General features: G+C 41.3%; 1 protein-coding gene and 1 long non-coding RNA gene across 5 annotated transcripts in view; both read right to left on the minus strand.

Annotated features, from left to right (window-relative positions):
• LOC135967337 (uncharacterized) overlaps window positions 1-12,615 on the minus strand; it is a 76,802-nt gene extending 64,187 nt beyond the window's left edge. For 3 of the 4 annotated variants that reach the window (XR_010581357.1, XR_010581358.1, XR_012425020.1), the window contains exons 1-2: window positions 12,549-12,615; window positions 6,289-6,462 (exon numbers count right to left, since the gene is read on the minus strand). This is a non-coding gene — a long non-coding RNA (uncharacterized lncRNA). The remainder of the gene's footprint in view (window positions 1-6,288; window positions 6,463-12,548) is intronic. The other variant, XR_012425021.1, reaches the window with a different exon arrangement.
• Window positions 12,616-15,243: 2,628 nt separating this feature from the next.
• Window positions 15,244-18,445, minus strand: LOC135967538 (zinc finger protein 529-like). The gene is given in 3 exon segments (XM_074018077.1): window positions 15,244-15,825; window positions 16,878-16,957; window positions 18,376-18,445. Coding segments are annotated over 3 exon segments (732 nt in total).
• Window positions 18,446-21,761: the final 3,316 nt, after the last annotated feature.

The following is a 21,761-nucleotide window of genomic DNA, read 5'->3' on the forward strand; positions in this document are numbered from 1 at the left end:
TCCCCATCCAAAGGAACGCAGCTCCTCACCAGCAACAGAACAAAGCTGGATGGAGAATGACTTTGACAAGTTGAGAGAGGAAGGCTTCAGTTGATCAAACTTCTCAGAACTAAAGGAGGAACTATGAACCCAGCACAAAGAAACTAAAAACCTTGAAAAAAGATTTGACGAATGGGTAACTAGAATAACCAATGCAGAGAAGTCCATAAACGACGTGATAGAGATGAAAACCATGACACAGGAACTACATGACAAATCCACAAACTTCAGCAACCGACTTGATCAACTGGAAGAAAGAGTATCAGAGATTGAAGATCAAATGAATCAAATGAAGCAAGAAGAGAAATTTAAAGAAGAAAGAGTAAAAAGAAATGAACAAAGCCTCCAAGAAATATGGGATTATGTGAAAAGACCAAATCTACATCTGATTGGTGTACCTGAAAGTGATGGGGAGAATGGAACCAAGTTGGAAAATACTCTGCAGGATATCATCCAGGAGAACTTCCCTAACCCAGCAAGGCAGGCCAACATTCAAATTCGGGAAATACAGAGGATGCCACAAAGATACTCCTCTAGAAGAGCAACTCCAAAACACATAATTGTCAGATTCACCAAAGTTGAAAAGAAGGAAAAAATGTTAAGGGCAGCCAGAGAGAAAGGTTACATTACCCACAAAGGGAAGCCCATCAGACTAACAGGAGATATCTTGGCAGAAACTCTACAAGCCAGAAGAGAGTGGGGGCTGATTGTCAACATTGTTTAAGAATTTTCAAACCAGAATTTCATATCCAGTCAACTAAGTTTCGTAAGTGAAGGAGAAATAAAATCCTTTACAGACAAGCAAATGCTGAGAGATTCTGACACCACCAGGCCTGCCCTACAAGGGTTCCTGAAGGAAGTACTAAACATGGAAAGGAACAAACAGTACTAGCCATTGCAAAAAGATGCCAACATGTAAACACCATCCATGCTAGGAAGAAACTGCATCAGCTAACGAGCAAAATAACCAACTAACATCATAATGACAGGATCAAGTTCACACATAACAATATTAACTTTAAATGTAAATGGGTTAAATGCTCCAATTAAAAGACACAGACTGGCAAGTTGTATAAAGAGTCAAGACCCATCAGTTTGCTGTATTCAGGAGACCCATCTCACGTGCAGAGACACACATAGGCTCAAAATAAAGGGATGGAAGAAGATCTACCAAGCAAATGGAAAACAAAAAAATGGCAGGGGTTACAATCCTAGTCTCTGATAATACAGACATTAAACCAAAAAGATCTAAAGAGACAAAGAAGGTCATTACATAATGATAAAAGGATCAATTCAACAAGAAGAGTTAACTATCCTAAATATATATGCACCCAATACACGAGCATCCAGATTCATAAAACAAGGCCTTAGAGACTTACAAAGAGAGTTAGACTCCCACACAATAATAGTGGGAGAATTTAACACCCCACTGTCAACATTGGACAGATCAACGAGACAGAAAGTTAATAAGGATATCCAGGAATTGAACTCAACTCTGCACCAAGCGGACCTAATAGACTTCTACAGAACTCTCCACCCCAAATCAACAGAATACACATTCTTCTCAGCACCACATTGTACTTATTCCAAAATTGACCACATAGTTCGAAGTAAAGCACCCTTCAGCAGGTGTAAAAGAACAGAAATTATAACAAACTGTCTCTCAGACCACAGTGCAATCAAACAAGAATTCAGGATTAAGAAACTCAATCAAAACCACTCAACTACATGGAAACTGAACAACTTGCTCTTGAATGACTACTGGGTACATAACGAAATGAAGGCAGAAATAAAGATGTTCTTTGAAACCAATGAGAACAAAGATACAACATACCAGAATCTCTGGGACACATTTAAAGCAGTGTGTAGAGGGAAATTTATAGCACTAAATTCTCACAAGAGAAAGCAGGAAAGATCTAAAATTGGCACCCTAACATCACAATTAAAAGAACTAGAGAAGCAGGAGCAAACACATTCAAAAGCTAGCAGAAGGCAAGAAATAACTAGGATCAGAGCAGAACTGAAGGAGACAGAGACACAAAAAACCCTTCAAAAAATCAATGAATCCAGAAGCTAGTTTTTTGAAAAGATCAACAAAATTGATAGACTGCTAGCAAGACTAATAAAGAAGAAAAGAGAGAAGAATCAAATAGATGCAATAAAAAATGATAAAGGGGATATCACCACCGACCCCACAGAAATACAAACTACCATCAGAGAATACTATAAAAACCTCTACGCAAAGAAACTAGAAAACTTAGAAGAAATGGATACATTCCTGGACACATACACTCTGCCAAGACTAAACCAGGAAGAATTTGAATCCCTGAAGAGACCAACAGCAGGCTCTGAAAATGAGGTAATAATTAATAGCCTACTAACCAAAAAAAGTCCAGGACCAGAAAGATTCATAGCTGAATTCTACCAGAGGTACAAAGAGGAGCTGGTACCATTCCTTCTGAAACTATTCCGATCAATAGAAAAAGAGGGAATCCTCTCTAACTCATTTTATGAGGCCAGTATCATCCTGATACCAAAGCCTGGCAGAGACACACCAAAGCAAGAGAATTTTAGACCAATATGCCTGATAAACATTGACACAAAAATCCTCAATAAAATACTGGCTAACCGAATCCAGCAGCACATCAAAAAGCTTATCCACCATGATCAAGTGGGCTTCATCCCTGGGATGCAAGGCTGGTACAACATACTCGAATCAATAAACGTAATCCAACATATAAACAGAACCAAAGACAAAAACCATATGATTATCTCAATAGATGCAGAAAAGGCCTTTGACAAAATTAAACAACCCTTCATGCTAAAAACTCTCAATAAATTCAGTATTGATGGAACGTATCTCAAAATAATAAGAGCTATTCATGACAAACCCACAGCCAGTATCATACTGAATGGGCAGAAACTGGAAGCATTCCCCTTAAAAACTGGCCCAAGACAGGGATGCCCTCTCTCACCACTCCTATTCAACATAGTGTTGGAAGTTCTGGCCATGGCAATCAGGCAAGAGAAAGAAATAAAGGGTATTTGATTAGGAAAAGAAGAAGTCAAACTGTCCCTGTTTGCAGATAACATGCTTGTCTATTTAGAAAACCCCATCGTCTCAGCCCAAAATCTCCTCAAACTGATAAGCAACTTTAGCAAAGTCTCAGGATACAAAATTAATGTGCAAAAATCACAAGCATTCTTATACACCAATAACAGACAAACAGAGAGCCAAATCATGAATGAACTCCCATTAACAATTGCTTCAAAGAGAATAAAATACCCAGGAATCCAACTTACAACAGATGTGAAGGACCTCTTCAAGGAGAACCACAAACCACTGCTCAATGAAATAAAGGAGGACACAAACAAATGGAAGAACATTCCATGCTCATGAACAGGAAGAATCAATATTGTGAAAATGGCCATACTGCCCAAGGTAATTTATAGATTCAATGCCATCCCCATTAAGCTACCAATGACTTCCTTTACAGAATTGGAAAAAAACCACTTTAAAGTTCATATGGAACCAAAAAAGAGCCCGCATTGTCAAGACAATCCTAAGTCAAAAGAACAAAGCTGGAGGCATCACACTACCTGACTTAAAACTATACAGCAAGGCTACAGTAACCAAAACAGCATGGTACTGGTACCAAAACAGAGCTATAGACCAATGGAATAGAACAGAGACCTCAGAAATAATACCACACTTCTACAACCATCTGATCTTTGACAAACCTGACAAAAATAAGAAATGGGGAAAGGATTCCCTATTTAATAAATGCTGCTGGGAAAACTGGCTAGCCATAAATAAAAAGCTGAAACTGGATCCCTTCCTTACTCCTTACACAAAAATTAATTCAAGAGGGATTAGAGACTTAAATGTTAGACCTAAAACCATAAAAACCCTAGAAGAAAACCTAGGCAATACCATTCAGGACATAGGCATGGGCAAGGACTTCATGTCTACAACACCAAAAGCAATGGCAACAAAAGCCAAAATAGACAAATGGGATCTAATTAAACTAAAGAGCTTCTGCACAGCAAAAGAAACTACCATCAGAGTGAACAGGCAACCTACAGAATGGGAGAAAATTGTGGCAATCTACTCGTCTGACAAAGGGCTAATATCCAGAACCTACAAAGAACTCAAACAAATTTACAAGAAAAAACAAACAACCCCATCCAAAAGTGGGCAAAGGATAAGAATGGACACTTCTCAAAAGAAGACATTTATGCAGCCAACAGACATATGAAAAAATGCTCATCATCACTAGCCATCAGAGAAATGCAAATCAAAACCACAATAAGATACCACCTCACACCAGTTAGAATGGCAATCATTAAAAAGTCAGGAAACAACAGGTGCTGGAGAGGATGTGGAGAAATAGGAACACTTTTACACTGTTGGTGGGACTGTAAACTAGTTCAACCACTGTGGAAGACAGTGTGGCGATTCCTCAAGGATGTAGAACGTGAAATACCATTTGACCCAGCCATCCTATTACTGGGTATATCCCCAAAGGATTATAAATCATGCTGCTATAAAGACCCATGTTCATGTATGTTTACTGCAGCACTATGCAGCTATGTTACAATAGTAAAGACTTGGAACCAACCCAAATGTCCATAATGACAGACTGGATTAAGAAAATGTGGCACATATACACCATGGAATACTATGCAGCCATAAAAAAGGATGAATTTGAGTCCTTTGTAGGGACATGGATGTAGCTGGAAACCATCATTCTCAGCAAACTATCACAAGAACAAAAAACCAAACACCGCATGTTCTCACTCATAGGTGGTAACTGAACAATGAGATCACTTGGACACAGTAAGGGGAACATCACACACTGGGGCCTGATGTAGGGTGGGGGGAGGGGGAAGGTATAGCATTAGGAGGTATACCTAATGTAAATGCTGAGTTAATGGGTGCATCACACCAACATGGCACATGTATACATATGTAACAAACCTACACATTGTGCACATGTGCCCTAGAACACAAAGTATAATTTAAAAAAATCATATCAAGTGTGAAATAAAGAAAATTATATAGAGAGAGGGAGAACAGAATCTATAAATATGCATATTTGTGTACATACATCCATATACATACATATGTGTGTGCATGCAGTAATTTCATTCTCCTAAAGCAATGCCTCTGCCTTCCACCCCCACTGTACATGTCCTAGTCCTGTGATGTCCCTAGAACTGAGCACCTGATTTCCTTCTCTGCCTCCCACATGAACAGGGAATAGAAATGGAAACTACACTCTATGGTTACTGTTGTGAAAATCCATGTCCCCCACAGGCTAGTTTTGCATCTTACATTCCAGTTCCCATTGTGAAAAAAGCAAGCAACAAACAAAAACTACAAAAGAAAAAATGAAATATTTGAAAGTCTAGAGCCGCAGAGGTTCCGGACTCACCCACCACCCACAGTGACCTCCGCCGCCCTCCAGACCTGAGGGCAGTTGTGCCTGAACAGCCTGCCTCTTCACCATCCATGAAAAGAGGTGACCTTAAACTTCAATAGATTTTACTCTGTTCAAAAGGAAGCAGGTCAACATTCAAAGTCAGTGGTCTGGCAACTCTAAACTTTGGCCAGAAAGTATTGGAAACATTTAACGTGCAGTGGATGAAGCAGCCTGGCCCCACTGCACACAACACACTCGTGGGGACTCAAAGGAGGATACTCAAGATCCGCTGGGTGGAAGTGAGGACAGACCCAGAAACACAGGGGGTAGGGGGGTCAAACCAGGAAGGGTCAGGCCCTGACCTCCTCCTAGGCCCTGCCCCTCCAGAACTTGCAGTTTTTTCTGACCCAGAAGTGGATTTCACTGATGGAAAAGAAGTTCAGTTTTTCTGGTCCAGCCCAGTAAGCTGCTCCCGTCGCTAAGCCTTCCACACCCCTGCAGACGTCACAATGCCTACTCCCAGTAACCCCACAAGGGAGCTGTGCATCGCCTAGAGACGGTCCTTGGCCTGCAACCCCGCGATGGGGTCCAGGGTCTGTGTCCATTTCTGGTTAAAATTGCTCTAAGGCTGGTCGCTGTCTTGGCCTTCCCTGCTTCCTCTCTGTTTACTTCTCCCCTCCTCACCCCATATGAAGCTTTTCCTCAGGAGATGGATTATCGCCCCTCTTCGAATATCAAGGACACCACCACGACACCGCACTGTCTCCTTGACCCTGGGATTCTGCAGGCCTCAGTCTTCCTCTGAGGTCCCCTCACTCCCTACCTCATTTTTTCCATCCTTCTGGGGCCTGGGTCTGCTATACCTCAGGCTTCCTCTTCACAGTCACAGACGGAAGGAGCCCCCTTCATCCTTGGGCTCTGGCCACAGTTCACCTGCTGCAGGACACTCAGTGGCTTTCAGTAGTTCATCCAGACATCCAGATGGAAGTGGGATTTCCTGGAAGAAAAGCAGGACCCCAGAATTACACTGAATTCTAACACAAGAGCCCAGAGTCCCCTTCTGCATGGGACATTAAGCTGCAAACACTACATAGGCACTTAATGCTCAGCTGCCCTTTTAACATCTGGTCCAGTTGTGTCCCTCCTCCTTGGAATATCTCAGAAAATATATCTCCACATAGAGTTGTTTAAACGCATCATCCTATGTGATTCCAGACCATCGGAGGTACAATGGGCCCTCACCAGAACTTCCACTCTGCTTGGAAGACTTAGAAAATCCTAGGGCTGCTCAGAGGGTCAGATTCCCATTTCTGGGTTTCAGAAAAACTTCAGTCTTCCCCGGACAAGTGAGGAGACAGAAAATGTCTAGTCTCTGGCACATCTTTTGCAAGCAATGGCGGCTCCCAGGAATCAAAACTATCAATGAATATATTTTTGAGACTCTGGTCAAAAGAAGAGTCATTCTGCAATTTCAGGTAGGATGGAATGGTTTTGTGGCTCCTGAGGTGATTGTGAAAAGATCTGGACCCTCACAAGAACCATGGAGGACATTTCTGACATTTCCAGACCAGGAGGAGTGACTGATGGACCTCCAGTGTTACTAGGAAAACTTTTTGTTGGACAGCTTTGCTTTGGCTTTCAGGCCTTCACATAGGTTGCTTAGATCATGGAAGTGCTTCTGCATTTCTGCATAGGCTCAGGATGCCTTCTCAAGTCGTCCCTGCAATTATGAGACAGTTTCTGTCTCCAGAGGTCACTTAGAATAACACAAGAGGCTTCACCTTCAAAGGGACACCAGACAATATAGCCACAGTTCAGCCAAGATTATCTGTGTTTACATACCTGTAAAGTAACACTCCTAGTTACCTCCATTAACGTGGACATCTTTCATGAATAGAGAAACTCTAGTGATTGTTATATAACAGCTGCCACAAAAATTAACCAATAAAAATAAATGATAAATGAAAAATATTTAATAATTATGATAGTGAACGCAATGACCTAAATAGTAAGAATTTTAATACTGGGACAATATGAACATAAGGATACAAAAATCAATGTGGAGATTCTCCTAAATATATGAAAAGTTCACAAATTGGGTCCTCCTTGTGTAATTCGGAGTCAGGGTCAAAGAATTTCACTATGAAATGTGTTCCATGACGGCAAACATGAGAAACAGGTGAAAGGAAAGCAAGCCACAGGAGAGCATGGGCTAATAGGACCACTTGTGTGCAAACCTCTCTAGTCAAGGACTACCAGCCAGAGGTGAAGAGAGTTTGGCTTGTGTCTTGCCTACCACTGGGCACACAAAAGCTTTCAGTAGTGCAACCAGATGGCTGGTTTGGCCTGGCTCCCTGCAAAGAAGACATGTATCTCATCCCCACCAGCCCATCAGTCCTGGAACTCAGAATCCTACATGCATTAAACATGAAGCTCCAACTCCATAGCTGACTTCACCTCCTTACTGTCCTTCTGCCATCTGGTGTTTCAGGTGCTCTCCAGATCTGGACTTCGTGGCTCCCCTACCTTTATCAAGTGAAGTCAGGATGTATCATTCTCAGAGTTCTCCTGCCAGTCCAATTTGAAACTCACCAATACAGGCATACCCTGGATGGACTTCCTTGGAATATTTAGAAAACAATGAGCTTGCTCGGGGGTGGTGTGAGCTCTAGGAGTAGAGTTACAGTTTCCCATGGAAACCTGAGAGGACTTAGAATAGTCCCAGAGGCCTAAGCAGTCCAATCTGCCCTGGAAACATCAGGAATGATATACTTGGTCTTCCTGAGGCTCCAAACTTTTTCTAAATAAACTCAGAGGTTACAGAACCATTTTTCTCTCAGGAACTGAAGTGGAGTTATTTGCCTTCTGCCAGCATCTCACTTTTTTTATTATCTAAGTTAGCTTTTGAACCCAGAAGTAGATATTCCTTGTATTTGATTTACACAGGGAGCTTCCTAGAATGCCCATGCGTCTGGATACTTTCTGCATTCACTCAGGTATTCACAAAATGCTGCAGTTCTGCTGAAAATCTATGAGATGATCATTTGATCACCCGAGCAACTTTAGAATGTGTCTTCTATGGAAGCCCTGGAGCCTCCCTTCTGGTATTTCATCCATTGCTGGTACTGAGTACCCAGGGTGAAACCCTCCATCAGACATTGTCAGTAATTCCAGTATGGAGATGGCACTTACGTGATGGGGCTCAAGAATCAGATGGTAGAAGACCAGCCAGGAGGTGAAGTCTCAGTAGGCTTGGGGGCTTAATGTTCGATTCACACCAGACTTCTGAGACTCAGGAAGCGGGTGTGGATCTGTCTGCCCAGTGCTTCTCATCTACAGCCTGGACCAGCCATTTCTTGGGGCGAACTACTGAAAGTTTTTGTATGACCTGTGTCAGGCAGGACTCTGGCCAGACCCTTTTCCATAGTCCATTTGTAATGTATTTCCACGTGGCACAGGCATCTCCACTTTTGCCCAAGCCCTCGTGTGGCTCAGAATTATTCTCCCTACTGCCACTCTTCTTTGCCATCACAGAAGATATTTCAAGATGCAGCCCCAAGCCTCTCCCTGTAATCAATAACATGAGGGCTCATATGGGAACAATGCCACAGGCTTACAGGAATATGCTCTTAAATATCTGCTTTTTTATTATTCTCTTCATTAAAATGACATTTATATCACACCATTGTGATTGCTATTAATATTATTATGTGGGTACAGTTCTTTATCATGGATAGATTTGTGGTAGTTATTAGGCAATGTTGAATAATTTTGTTTATGTTCTGAAGACTGTTGAATTTGCTGAAGATGATTAAAAGACAACCTGAAAACATACATACCACAGCAACCCCAAGACTCCTACTGTACCAGCTGGTGTCCTGTAGAAGAATGGGCTTCCTGACTTATTCTTTTCTTTTTCGGGCAAGTACCTATTCATACCAGCATAGGAGATGGATGAAGTGCACCCTGGTCTTGCCATGGGCTCAGAAAGAATTCATACATATGCTTTATGTGCTAGGAACTCTATGTGTAGGCCTGTGAGCCCTAGAATGCACTTTCTTTCACCAACTAGTCCACCTAAAAGTTTTCTAAGTCAAATTCTCCCTCCGTGCTTGGATAGGTCATGAATGGCTTTCTGTTACTCACCTAAGATGAAGGGATACCGCTAAATCAGGTTTGTGGCCAAGAAACTTTTACCTGGAGTGGCAGGAGAGGGACTACCTGTTCACCAGAGTCTCTGCAACATTTTCTTTTTCTTCTTCTTCTTTTTTTTTTTTTTTGCGATAGAGTCTCACACTGTTGCCCAGGCTGGAGTCCAGTGGCACAATCTTGGCTCACTGCAACCTCCGACTCCCAGGTTCAAGCGATTCTCCCGCCTCAGCCTCCTGAGTAGCTGGGTTACAGGTGCATGCCACCACGCCTGCCTAATTTTTGAATTTTTAGTAGAGACAGGGTTTCAGGCTGGTCTCAAACTCCTGACCTCGAAATCTGCCCGCCTCGGCCTGCCAAAGTGCTGGTATTACAGGCATGAGCCACCGCGCCCAGCCTCTGCAACATTTTCTAAGTCAGTACAGTAGTTCTTTGAGCCACTTTTTCAGTCAAAGAACTTGTGAAAAAGTCCTCCAAGAACTTGTGACCTTCTGGAAATTGTCAAAATCTCTACAGGTGTCCAGAGTCATCCAGAGCTGTATTGCAAACCACTGACTGGGTTCCACCATTAGTAAAGCAAATGCAAAATATGCCATGCCCACCAAAAAGAACCCAGAAGCCATGGTATTTAGCTCTTTCCATCTTTCTTGCCTCCTGCAGGTGGGAGAGTACTGAGTATGATGCCCTCCTACAGCCTCTGGAGGACATGCCAGTGCCTAGAGGTACCAGTAGAGAGGGACCATGAAAGAGCAGATGACAGTCAGGTGGCTGGGAATGACATTGTCCTGGGGTTTTTTGCTTGTCATGAACTCTGCCGCTGGGCAACATGTACGGGTCTGGACACGTATCTTCTCTGGATCCCTGCCCCATCAGCCAGCTATCTTATCTCCTGAAAGCTGGTAGGTGTTGGTCAGCATGGTGTTGCAGGACCAGGGTTATATTAACATTCCCTCTTAGGCTGAAACAGTAGAAGTTAACACAGGAGTCCCCAGGTGTGCACATGCCAACCTCCAGATTGTTTTTCTTCTCGTTCTAGATGTTCATCCTTGCTTTCTGGGACTTGAAATAACCCTACACCACCAAATAGTTATGCCTATTATCCACTTAGGGAAAACTTTTATGTCCCAAGTCCATAGGGTTAGTATTATTATCAGTATTATAACCACTAGTACTAGTATCATGATGATCATCATTCCTGTTAATATTCATCAATATTTTTATTAGTACCATTGTTAGTATGGATTTTTCATTATTGTACAGCAAGAAATATAGTTTATCCATTCACAAATGGTGTTCAGTTACTAAAGATGACCACAAGGCATGCTCTGCAGACATATACACACACAGCTGTCCTGGAGACCCAGCTTTGCCACCAATTGCTCTTTTATAAGATGAGCTCCCCCAATACCCACCAGTTTTTCAGGACTCGACCTGAGCTGGTTGGGCTAGACCTGGAAAAGTTTCCTATTCTCAGCTGTACCTGGAAAAATTTTAAAGACTCTTCCAAGGCCCAGTAATAGCTTTTGGCAGCTTCCAAGACCAGAGAGGGTTTCTTGGCCATTCAGAGCCATTCAAATATTCTAAGTAAACTCAAGGAACCAGAAACCCCACTTGCAGTCATGAAATACCAGTGAATGGCTTCTGTGAGTCTCTTCAAGTTTTTCAAAGATAACTGCCTGGAAAGGCTGGCCAGGAAGTCACCCAAGCCCATCCCTCTGCAGGATGTTCTATGTCAGCCAGGGACCCATTGAATTGCCATTGAACAGAAGGATGGAACAGAGACAGCATGCCTGAGCTTCTGGAAACATTCTAAGTGCCCTTGTTGGCCCAGAAAAGACTGGTGCTGCCATACGAGGCACAGATATGGCTACCTAGCCACTCTAGGAACCACACAAGATTTAAAGGCTCCCAGGAAGTCCAGGAAGGGAAAACATGGCCTTTTAGAGCCATCAGATTTTATTCTAAGTCTACGTGGGAGACAGTGCACTTGGCTTCATAAAAACACCAGTGGAGGTGATATCGCTTGCCCCAGTATCCGGTCTTTTCCACCTCATCTCAGAGCCAGGCAGCCACCATTTCCCAAAGCTGCTGTGCAATGAAAGGGGAATATTCTAGGTGCTCTCCTGTGCCCACGAAATTCTGTGGCTGCACTAAAGGCAGGGGCTGTCCTCCGGAATGCTCTTCAGGAATCTGACAACACTAGTCAAGATTAGAGAAGTTCAATTCAACGTCATACAAAACCAATCAGAAAAAAAAAAAAAAAAAAAAAAAAAAGCATAGTGAGACAAAATGATGAACACACCTGCTAATAATCATGAATGACAATAACAACAATGATGATCTTAGTGATAATGCCACCAACACTGTTAATGGCAATAACAATAAACCTGAGGTAATGGGTGTTAGGGTCCCGATTCACTGATGTGAAGGATGGCGCCAATTTCTGGCCTTCCAGAAATAAAGGAAAAGTAAACACCTGAAGGAGGAGGATGTGAACCTGGAGCTCCCGCCGGCCTCTGGGCGCTCCTTGGTGGAAGGAGAGGGACTTGGTCCTGAGCCTGCCCAGGATCCACCCGCACCAGAACTCGGGAGTCCCAGTCCCTGGATGGGCTCAGTCCCACCCAGGCCAGACGCCCCGGAGCCCCGGAGCCCGGGTCCTCCAGCCCTCGCTGCCGCCGCTCCTCGCGGAGCCCGGGCCCCCCGCGCCACCTCAACCTCAGCGCGGCTCTGCGAGGGCAGCGCCAAGGATGCTCCGGGCCCAGCGGGGGCATCCTGCCCCAACGGGATACTGACGCCCTGAGGGCGCGGAACAGCGCGGCCTGTGCAGGGCCCGCCATCTTGGGCCTTGCAAAAAGAGCTGCCTCTTCAACGCCCCCACCCGGAACCTCCCCAGAGGCCCCAGCCCCAAAGCCAGGGCGGCGGCGCCTTCCTCACCCTGGGTAAAGAAAACTCAGGTCCTCCCTGGAGACCCGGCTCGCCGCGGCAAGCAGACCGCGCATGCTCCCTGCATGGCCGGACCGATGGGTTTCATTGCCCTTTGCCGGCCATGAGGTGGCAGCACAGGACGTTTGGCCTTTACTGCTTAGCGGTGGACCTGAGTCTGAATCAATGAAATTCAGGTATGGATTATTCAGTACCTTTCTTTTGGAAGATCAAATGGAAATTGAGTACGATATCTTGTGCTTTAATTAAAGAAGATGGGAATAAAGAAACAAATTCGAAAGTTAGTATAGAAAAGTCGATTGATTCCCTCTATGTGAAGGGAAGAAGAGCTTGAATAAGAGAAGCATTCTGTGTTATGCTTTAATGCTGGAGAATTGCCACCATGTATTTGTCAAATCCCGTAGAATTTCACAGCACAAATAGTACATCTTAATGCGGCTCAGGACTACATATAATGTCAGCCACAGTTTGAGGGTAAATTACATATTTAATTAAATAGATTAAACAATAAATAATGTTATGAGCTCTACCTGGACACGATCCTTGCCTCTCCAACCAGTTTGCCAAGGGCTCGAATTTCTTGCTCGTTATCCTCACACTTGACATAAACCCTGGCTGCTGAGTAAAATCAATCACTTGTGGAGATTTTTAAATATAATGATGTGTCAATTTCAACCATGGATAAGGCCATTTAGCCTTAGTAAGGCCTATCGTATTAAGATTGTGCCTGTTTTGCAAGATTTCAAGTCATCATCCCACTTATTATTCAGGAAATGTTTTCTCTTGAGTTTTAGGTTCAGTACTGAGGCTCCTTGATGGACAATACATTTTCCAATTCTGAGGACAAGGCAGAGGAGGCCCCGTCTGTGAGAACTTTCATTTTGCTTCTGGAAAAGTACATTGAATCAAATATAGGAAAGGCTTGCATGGTGGCTGACAGGTTCGGCTGTTTTATCATGCTGGTGTTTTACCTTCTGGACAGAAGTAAAAGGAACACAGCTGTGTCTGTCTCTGTGTAATAACTCAGGACTTACCTGAGTAAACTCTGGGGTGTCATGAGATGAACTGCTACCTCCACTTAGAGAGGCTTCAGGGACAAAATTTCAAGAGATTTCTGAGGGATAGAAGAGCAGGGCTGCCTTATTCTCTGATCCCAGGTAACTACCCAGAGACAGAGGCAAAGGCTGGGGACACCCAAATGCATATACTAGGTGTCTTTGATCCAGCCTCCGTTTCCTTGCTAAATCTATGCAATGACACACTGAGAAATCTGGCAAGTGGGGCTGAAGATCCCTGATGTGTCAGTTCCAGGGTTGGATGGAAACAAGTGGTTTTAGTGGACATGGAAGTAAAGGGAGGTGAGCTGTGAGGAAAGAGCCGTTGAAGACTGGGGAGACTCAGAAGTTGGGGTAGAATCTCGACCCATAATCCGAGGAGTGCAGATGCAAATCAATTTGTTAGGGCTGCATAAATGAAAGAAGGACTTTACCAACACACTAAGTTTTTCCAACAACCGATTGTATTCTTTGAATATTTGTAAGTATTGATATTTTGGAAATGTTTAATGAGATTTCATATATAATTCTGCATTCAATTTATGCCCAGGTCACTTTGCTATTATACGTTTATGTGCTGCATTTTTATGAATAGACATTTTCTCAAATTTCTGAATTATTTTGCCAAACTATGTGTTAAGAGTTTTTTCTAGAGGTCCACCTTCTTGACTCACTTTTCTGATGAGAAACTTATCAGGTTTCTCCATAGTGATTTTCAATTTTAATAGCTCCTCAATGTGAGAAACTTAATGTTAACTAAGAAATGAATTACCCCTAAAGAATCTTCTCCTTTCAAGATACTAACCGTGTTTTGTCCAGTGTGAAATCTCACATGTGCCACAAGCGTTACTCTGTGAAGAAAGGATTTCTCTTGATTTTTCAAGGCATAACTTCTCCAGTAAGAAGTGTTTGGTATTCCAAGAGAATTCATTGCCCTTGGAAAGACTTTCCCTTCTTATTTAGCTTATAAAGGATTTCCTCTCTTATTTTCCATTTTAGCAGCATTTTATCACTGTGTTTTCTTGTGAACATCAAGCCTAGTGCTTGGCTGAATGTTTATTCTCAGAAAATACAAATAAAGGGTTCATCCAAGTTAAGTTTTCTTACGTTATTTGACAACAAATTGCACATAAAAACATTTTCACACTGAACGCAGAGCTAGAGATTCTCTACCTGAAAGTCCCACACGTTTTAAGTTATTAAAACTGTTGCTGAAGACTTTTAGTTTATTATGTTGACAGTTTCAGCTCTCTCGTGTCATTTATGATCAGATCACTAACAAGCCTTTGGTACATATATGTCGTACAATTTCTCTTCCATATGAATTTATTGATGTGAACTGAAGAATAAAGGTAACTGAAGTAACGTCCATGTTGATTATAGTAATTCTTCAAAATGTGAGTCCTTTGGCATGTTTAGATGTTACAACTGCAGCTGAAGTCTCTTCCATATTCCTTACATTCGTCATTCCTAACACCATGTCATCTAAAGTCAGAATATGTTCTGAAGACATTTATCATTTTCTCTCCAGGGTGAATTTTCTGATGTTATTTAAGATTAGTACACTGACTGAAGGCTTTCCCACATAAATGGCATTCATATGGCTTTTTTCCAGTGCGTGTTCTCTCATATCATCTAAGGTCAGAAGATAGAATGAAGGCTTTCCCACATAGAAGACAAGCATGTGGTTTCTCTTCAGTGTGAATTCTTGTGTGTCCTCTAAAGCCAGAGGTTTGACTAAAGACCTTCCCACTTTTATCACATTCATAACGCTTTTATCCAAGGTGAGTTCTCTCATGTCTTCGAAGATTAAAGGTTTGAATAAAGCCTTTCCCACACTGATGACACTTATACGGTCTCTCTCCCCTGTGAGTTTTCTCATGTCTTCTAAGGTGAGAACACTGAGTGAAGGATTTTCCACATAGATGACATGCATATGGCCTCTCTCCAGTGTGAGTCATGTGCCATCTAAGGTGAAAGTAATTAGTATAGGCCTTTTCACATATATTACATTGATATGATTTACCTTTAGTATGAATTTGTTTATGTGGTTTAGGGAACAACTGATTACTAAGGGATTTTCCACACTGTTTGCTGATGTAGGGTTTCTTTCCACTCTGAGTTAACAAACGCTGAGTCATTGTGGAACTGTGAGTGCAATCTTCTCCCAAATCATTACATTCAAAGGGATCCTCCAGAATGAGAGAGTTCTCCTTTAGGGACAAAGATTAAAAGCTCTTAATGATTTACCAACATACATCTATACATTCATTTCACCACCTTTGAATTCTAGACCAACTATTCAGTGGTAGAGCCCAGTTGAAATCTTTCCAATGTTACTTGTGTGAAAGGAAATTAAATTTTGGCACCCCAAACTCATTGAACCAAAGGGAAAACTCGAGCTGGAAACAGGGTCACACAAACCTGCCTCCTCCTTCTGGTTCCTAAATAGTATGGCTACAAGATGAAAAGCTACATGCCTCCCCCATATTTTGCCCACAAGGAAATTCCTCATGAGCTGTTAAAGTTACACCATGGCAATGCAAACTGATAGCTTGTCTTTGTAGGCGCAGTCATCCCAAGTTCACCAGACACAAATGCATATCCGATTGTTTCCCTGCCCCATTTTGCCTATGTTGTCTTATATAAAATGCAGCTCTCCTGCATTATTCCTCTGCCTCATTTGTTTATGTCATCTTATGTAAAAAAAATCCAGATTCACTGAGCCAGAAAAATGCATGAATATTTTTTTCTACGCACCTTTTACATGAAAATTGTGTACTTCTCAATATCCCACCCTTTCCCCCTTTAAATTTAGAGAAAATCATCTTTGGAGAAAGGTATACACCTGTCCCCCAGGTACATGTCCTTAACTCTGGCAAATAAATCTCCTAAAATGATTGGGACTTGTCTCATCACTTTTCTCGATTGACACTTGCGTACACATTGTCTCCTGCAGACACAGATATTTTCTCTTTTGTAAGATCCCAACTGCAGAGTTATTCCATTGATTGTGATGATATCAATATCTTTCAAAGTCTGAACATGAGCAATGTATATGCACTTGTTCTATTTTAAAGATCTCATGTTATGGTTTAGAACACAGGTCACTTTATTCACTGAATTCAAACTATCAAATTTTTTTTTGCTTAGAAAGCACTTAATGCCAGCCTAATTACGCTCAGGTGACTGTGCGTCATTACTAACTTAACCCATTACCAGGTCTTTAACTTAGATGACTGGTGTACACAGCTATAAAACTCACCATTGTCATACCGGTGGATGCGTCTTTTCTGATAGGATGCATGAATATCGTGTGTTTTTTCTTAAGGGCACTTTCCTTGTCTGAAATAATTGAAAAATAAATTGTTACCTTGGTATTATGGTAATAAAATTGTTTGAAAAACCCCAAGGCCCTTTTACTTTTTTTCGAAAATTGACACTTAGATGTGGCAAATGTGTCAAATGAAGAAAATACTTCAATAGAAGAAACAGATTGTACAGCGTCAGCAATTAGAAAAGTGCTTTAAAATTAAAATGTGAAAAGAGATAAAATGGAGATGAGATATCAGGCAGGTAAATAGAGGGATAGTCTTCACAGGGGTATCGGGAAAAGAGTCAGCATGTGACAGTTTAACCCCAACAGGTACATGAATTATCCTTTTCCCGAAAGTAAAAGAAAAGGCAAGAGGACACAAGAGTTGCATCTGACATATGAACAAAATGATAATAACATCTAAGGAATTCTGCTCCAGTAGCTTAACCTACATTTTAGAAATTACCACTCATTTAATAAAACTGCTAATTAATATTTGACTGATATTATTCATTGACAAAGCACTTCCTCCTGTTAGAGCACAGGACCTTGTTCCTTACCCAGATTCTGGCCTTGGAGAAATTCTCTTCCTTCCCACCAGAGCTCTTTTCCTTGCTCCAGCTGCAAAGTTATATAGGATTTGCTTATCTGTACCCTGTTAGTGGAAACAGTACATGTGTTTTGAGTTCACTGTCAATAAATGTGCATTATCACCAACTGTAAGGCAGGCTACTGAGGAAGAATAAAAACAGTGAAGGTCAGCTCAGGCCACAAGACCTAGAACACAGAAAACTCCCCAGGATTTTTCTGACCCAACGTGAGACTAGAAAATAAATCCAAACAAAAGGTCCATCAGGAAAAGGAAATTCAAAACAGTCAGGACCTATGAATGCTGAGTCCATGCCTAAGTTCCAAGACACAATGCATAATACACAGTCTTTTCAGAAAGAGATTAATTAAACCTCTGCACAGTATGTTTATTATTATTCTCATGCAGAACAAAAAAAAACATTCGATTTACAAAAATAATTGGTGTTCTATACAGAAAAGATATTGCTATTGTTTTCACTAATTGGTCTCAGCCTAAGCATAGCGACTGAAGCAGAAGAGTTATTTAGAAAATATTTAATTTAATACATTGAAAATATTCATTAAGTTCCTAGGTCTGTTCTGAGTATTAGAGACTGAGTACCAAGGAAACCATGAAATCCCTGTCAAGATTACATTCTAATTGCGTGACACACTAAATAAAACAAAATAAAATAAAATAAAATAAAATAAAGATATTTCTTTAGACAGATTTAGAGAGCTCAAACTTTTTTCAGATAAGATCTGTGAGAGAATCAGAGAAGAGATTACAGTGAGATATGGGGAAGCTGTTCCAACACTTATCGAATGAATGAGTCAATGTGTGTCTACATACGTATGTGAATGTTGAGGGACTCACCGAGGGACACCAGGTGACACACGTTTTCCAGCATTACATCTCTGTACAGCTTTCTCTTGGATGTGTCCATCATGGCCCACTCTTCCTGGGTGAAGTCAATAGCTACATCTTCAAAAGTCACTTTGTTCTAAAACATCACAGACATTTTAGTTTAGACAGAGAATCCCTTTTAATGTCCAGAGGAGGAAGGCTGAAATGACATAGGTAGGAGCTGGGTATGCAGAACACTCAGTGTTTTAGGTTCCAGCCAGTTCATTCTCAATACTAAGCTGGTATCTGCCTTTCAAATTCACTCACAGAGACATACCCACTCTTACTCCATTAAACTTTCCTATGAAGAAATATAACATGAGATGTGGCATAATATAGCCCAGATATTTTTTAGTAATGTGTTAATCACCTGTACATAACTGATTATAAAATTTTCACTTGAACCTTCATAAATAAAACAAATTTACCATGAATTTCAAGTAAATTACAGATTTGTCACAAGGCAAATAACCATGATTTACTACTTTTTAAACACGACCGTGATTAAATGAATTATTTCTCTAGATAAAACACAGGTTTCTCCCCAATCAAATGGTTAAAAGACCTATTGTGTGTTTTGAATAATCTAAAGAAGTAATAGAAAACATGTTTCCTAGCTAGCAAATATTTATTAAATACAGGTCATTGGTCCCTTATTCATTAAAAAATTAGAAAGTGATGAACCAGACTCCAGCATTCTTCAGAACTGAACAAGTTTTACACAGAATATAGGATTCAATTCATACATATAGTCACTCTAATGTTATGCAATTCAGGTGTTCATGACAAGGCTTAAAGACAGTCCAGCCGCACAAGACAAGACCGCTGAGGCTGCTATACTGAGGAAGTCTTAGTCTGATGATTCCTGTGATATGAAGCCTCCTGTTCTCAACTTTCTCTGGTCAACCCAAACATCAGTTATCACTGCCTCTCTTTTAACTTTACCTTGTCACTTGGCTCGTTCAAGGATAAAAAGGCCTCTTTACTGTTTTGTTTTTTTCTAACCAGCCCTTATAGAGCATTTCCACAGAACTCTAAATTGTACTATATCTACTATATTCCTTCTCCTGAGTGTGCAACCATAATTAAGTAATTGTATTTCTTATATGTTACTTTCAGTTACCAGAAGGCAAAAAGTTAATTATCAAAAGGCATAACGAATGGGGATAAGAATAATAATGACTTCTTTAGTTGTCCTTTTGCAAAGTTTTTAAAAGCATAAATATATTTTATCAAACTCTCCTTTTTCCTCAACACTGTGCAGCTCTTGCCCAAGGCCTATCACACGGGATTTATTGAACTCAGCTGCTCGAACATCAGCCTCATTATTGGGCTGTGATCTTCTGCTCTTCACGCATCTCTATTGCCTGCATTCATCACAATCCTAAGTCTATTTCAGCCAACGGGACAGTTAATGGGTCAATTATTTCCCTATGAGGTTATAGGATGGATAGAAGAAAAAGAAATACATAAATGAGACCTCCATGTCATTTCTTGTAAATAGCCTGCATAGGGGCTGGAATAAAGTAGTGTAATATTAGAAATTATATTGATAATTTAGGAATCATTGACACATGATACCCAACCTAGAGTCCTGAGAAAACTTAATTGGAGGCCAGATACCTGAAAGTCTCCTGATTGCATTTGGAACACCCAGGCTGGGTGGATTTTGCATCATAAAAACAAACAAAAAAAAGAATAAAAATGAAACACCCATGCAAACTGGAGAAAACTGCCCATTTGCCAGCAATATGGGTATAATTTCAGTAGAAAGAGCCATCCTCCACTCACTAGTGAATGCATTGTCAAGAACTCAGTTTCTCTCTGTCTTCTTCTGGATTTCCACTTGCAGACGCTTCAGGCACTAAGAAAAGCTGAGGTTGGAGAAAGAACACGTGAGACACCAGCCTTGTACATAATTTTCAGACCAACCTGTGATGAAAAGCCAGACCTTCACTGAAGGGTGACACCACCTGCACCACAGCCTGACCAACAGACACAAACACACAGAGGCCTCTCCTCTTTCCCCAAGGTCAAAATTAGGAAGCCTATGACTGTGGTTTCTGACAAAGAAGGAACACAGATATCTTATGAATGAGAGCATCAAAAGCACTGGGTTTTGTATGTGAATTGACACAAGTCCAGATATTCAATTCCCTCACTGATTTTAAAACACAGGGATCCCTGACTCCGCCGACATGTGGAATATGATTTCCACCTGTAGATAAACACTGTGGGATTTCTCAGATTTTATTATCCCAGCTTTATGCCCTAGCAATGTTTCTCCAACACCAATCACAGCCTTCTGAAACCTTACTCCACTTTTACTTTCTCTCAATTTTGACTTTTGTATTTCCCTTTGGAACTCAGAAATCAATCAAGTAAGAATCTGTTTTAGGGTCAAGTGCGGTTGCTCTCGCCTGTAATCCCAGCATTTTGGGAGGCCAAGGCAGGTGGATCACCTGAGGTCAGGAGTTCGAGACCAGCCTGGCCAAAATGGTGAAACTCCATTTCTACTAAAAATACACAAATTAGCTGGGCATGGTGGTGTTTGCCTGTAATCCCAGCTACTCAGGAGGCTGAAGCAGGAGAATTGCTTGAACCCAGGAGGCAATTACAGTGAGCCGAGATCCTAACGCTGCACTCCAGCCAGGGCGACAGAGCAAGACTCTGTATCACACACACACACACACACACACACACACACACACACAATCTGTTTTAGGATGGGGATAATCAACTCAGGAATTTATTTCACTTGGAGGGTCAACACTCCCATCCTGCTGATCTAGCCCTTAAAATCCCCCGCATCAGAAATTCGCAGCAGTACCCTGCGTCATGGTGTTTCTGTCCTGTGTATACAGTCACAATCCTCTCGGATGCTCAGAAAATACAAAATGCCTTAGGGCTGAGAGAAATTTAGCAGCTCAATCTGATATTTTACTAAGGTGGTATCTAAAATTCTTGCCATCATGGTTTATATTAGTCTTTGTTAGTTGCAATATCTCTGATTATCATGATACATATTTGCTGAGAAATACTGATGTTCATGTGTATATTCATACATAGATATGTAGGTATATAGATGGATATGTTTATATGAACGCATGTGTTTGAGACGGGGGAAAACATGCATGTATTATTTCCCTGCTAAAAATATAAAAATAATGAAATATATTTTATGTACAAATGATAATTATGTGTCATAAACAAAAAATTAACTGACCTATTTGTACATGAAATCCAGGAAAAATAAAAAGGGTAGCTTTGTATTAATTGTGACATTGTGCTTACAGATATACACAAATTTCCTTATTTAACCCTTATAATAACCCTGCTGATTATAGTTTATTTAC

Source organism: Macaca fascicularis, chromosome 15 (genome assembly GCF_037993035.2).
Source record: "Macaca fascicularis isolate 582-1 chromosome 15, T2T-MFA8v1.1".
Taxonomy (NCBI): domain Eukaryota; kingdom Metazoa; phylum Chordata; class Mammalia; order Primates; family Cercopithecidae; genus Macaca; species Macaca fascicularis.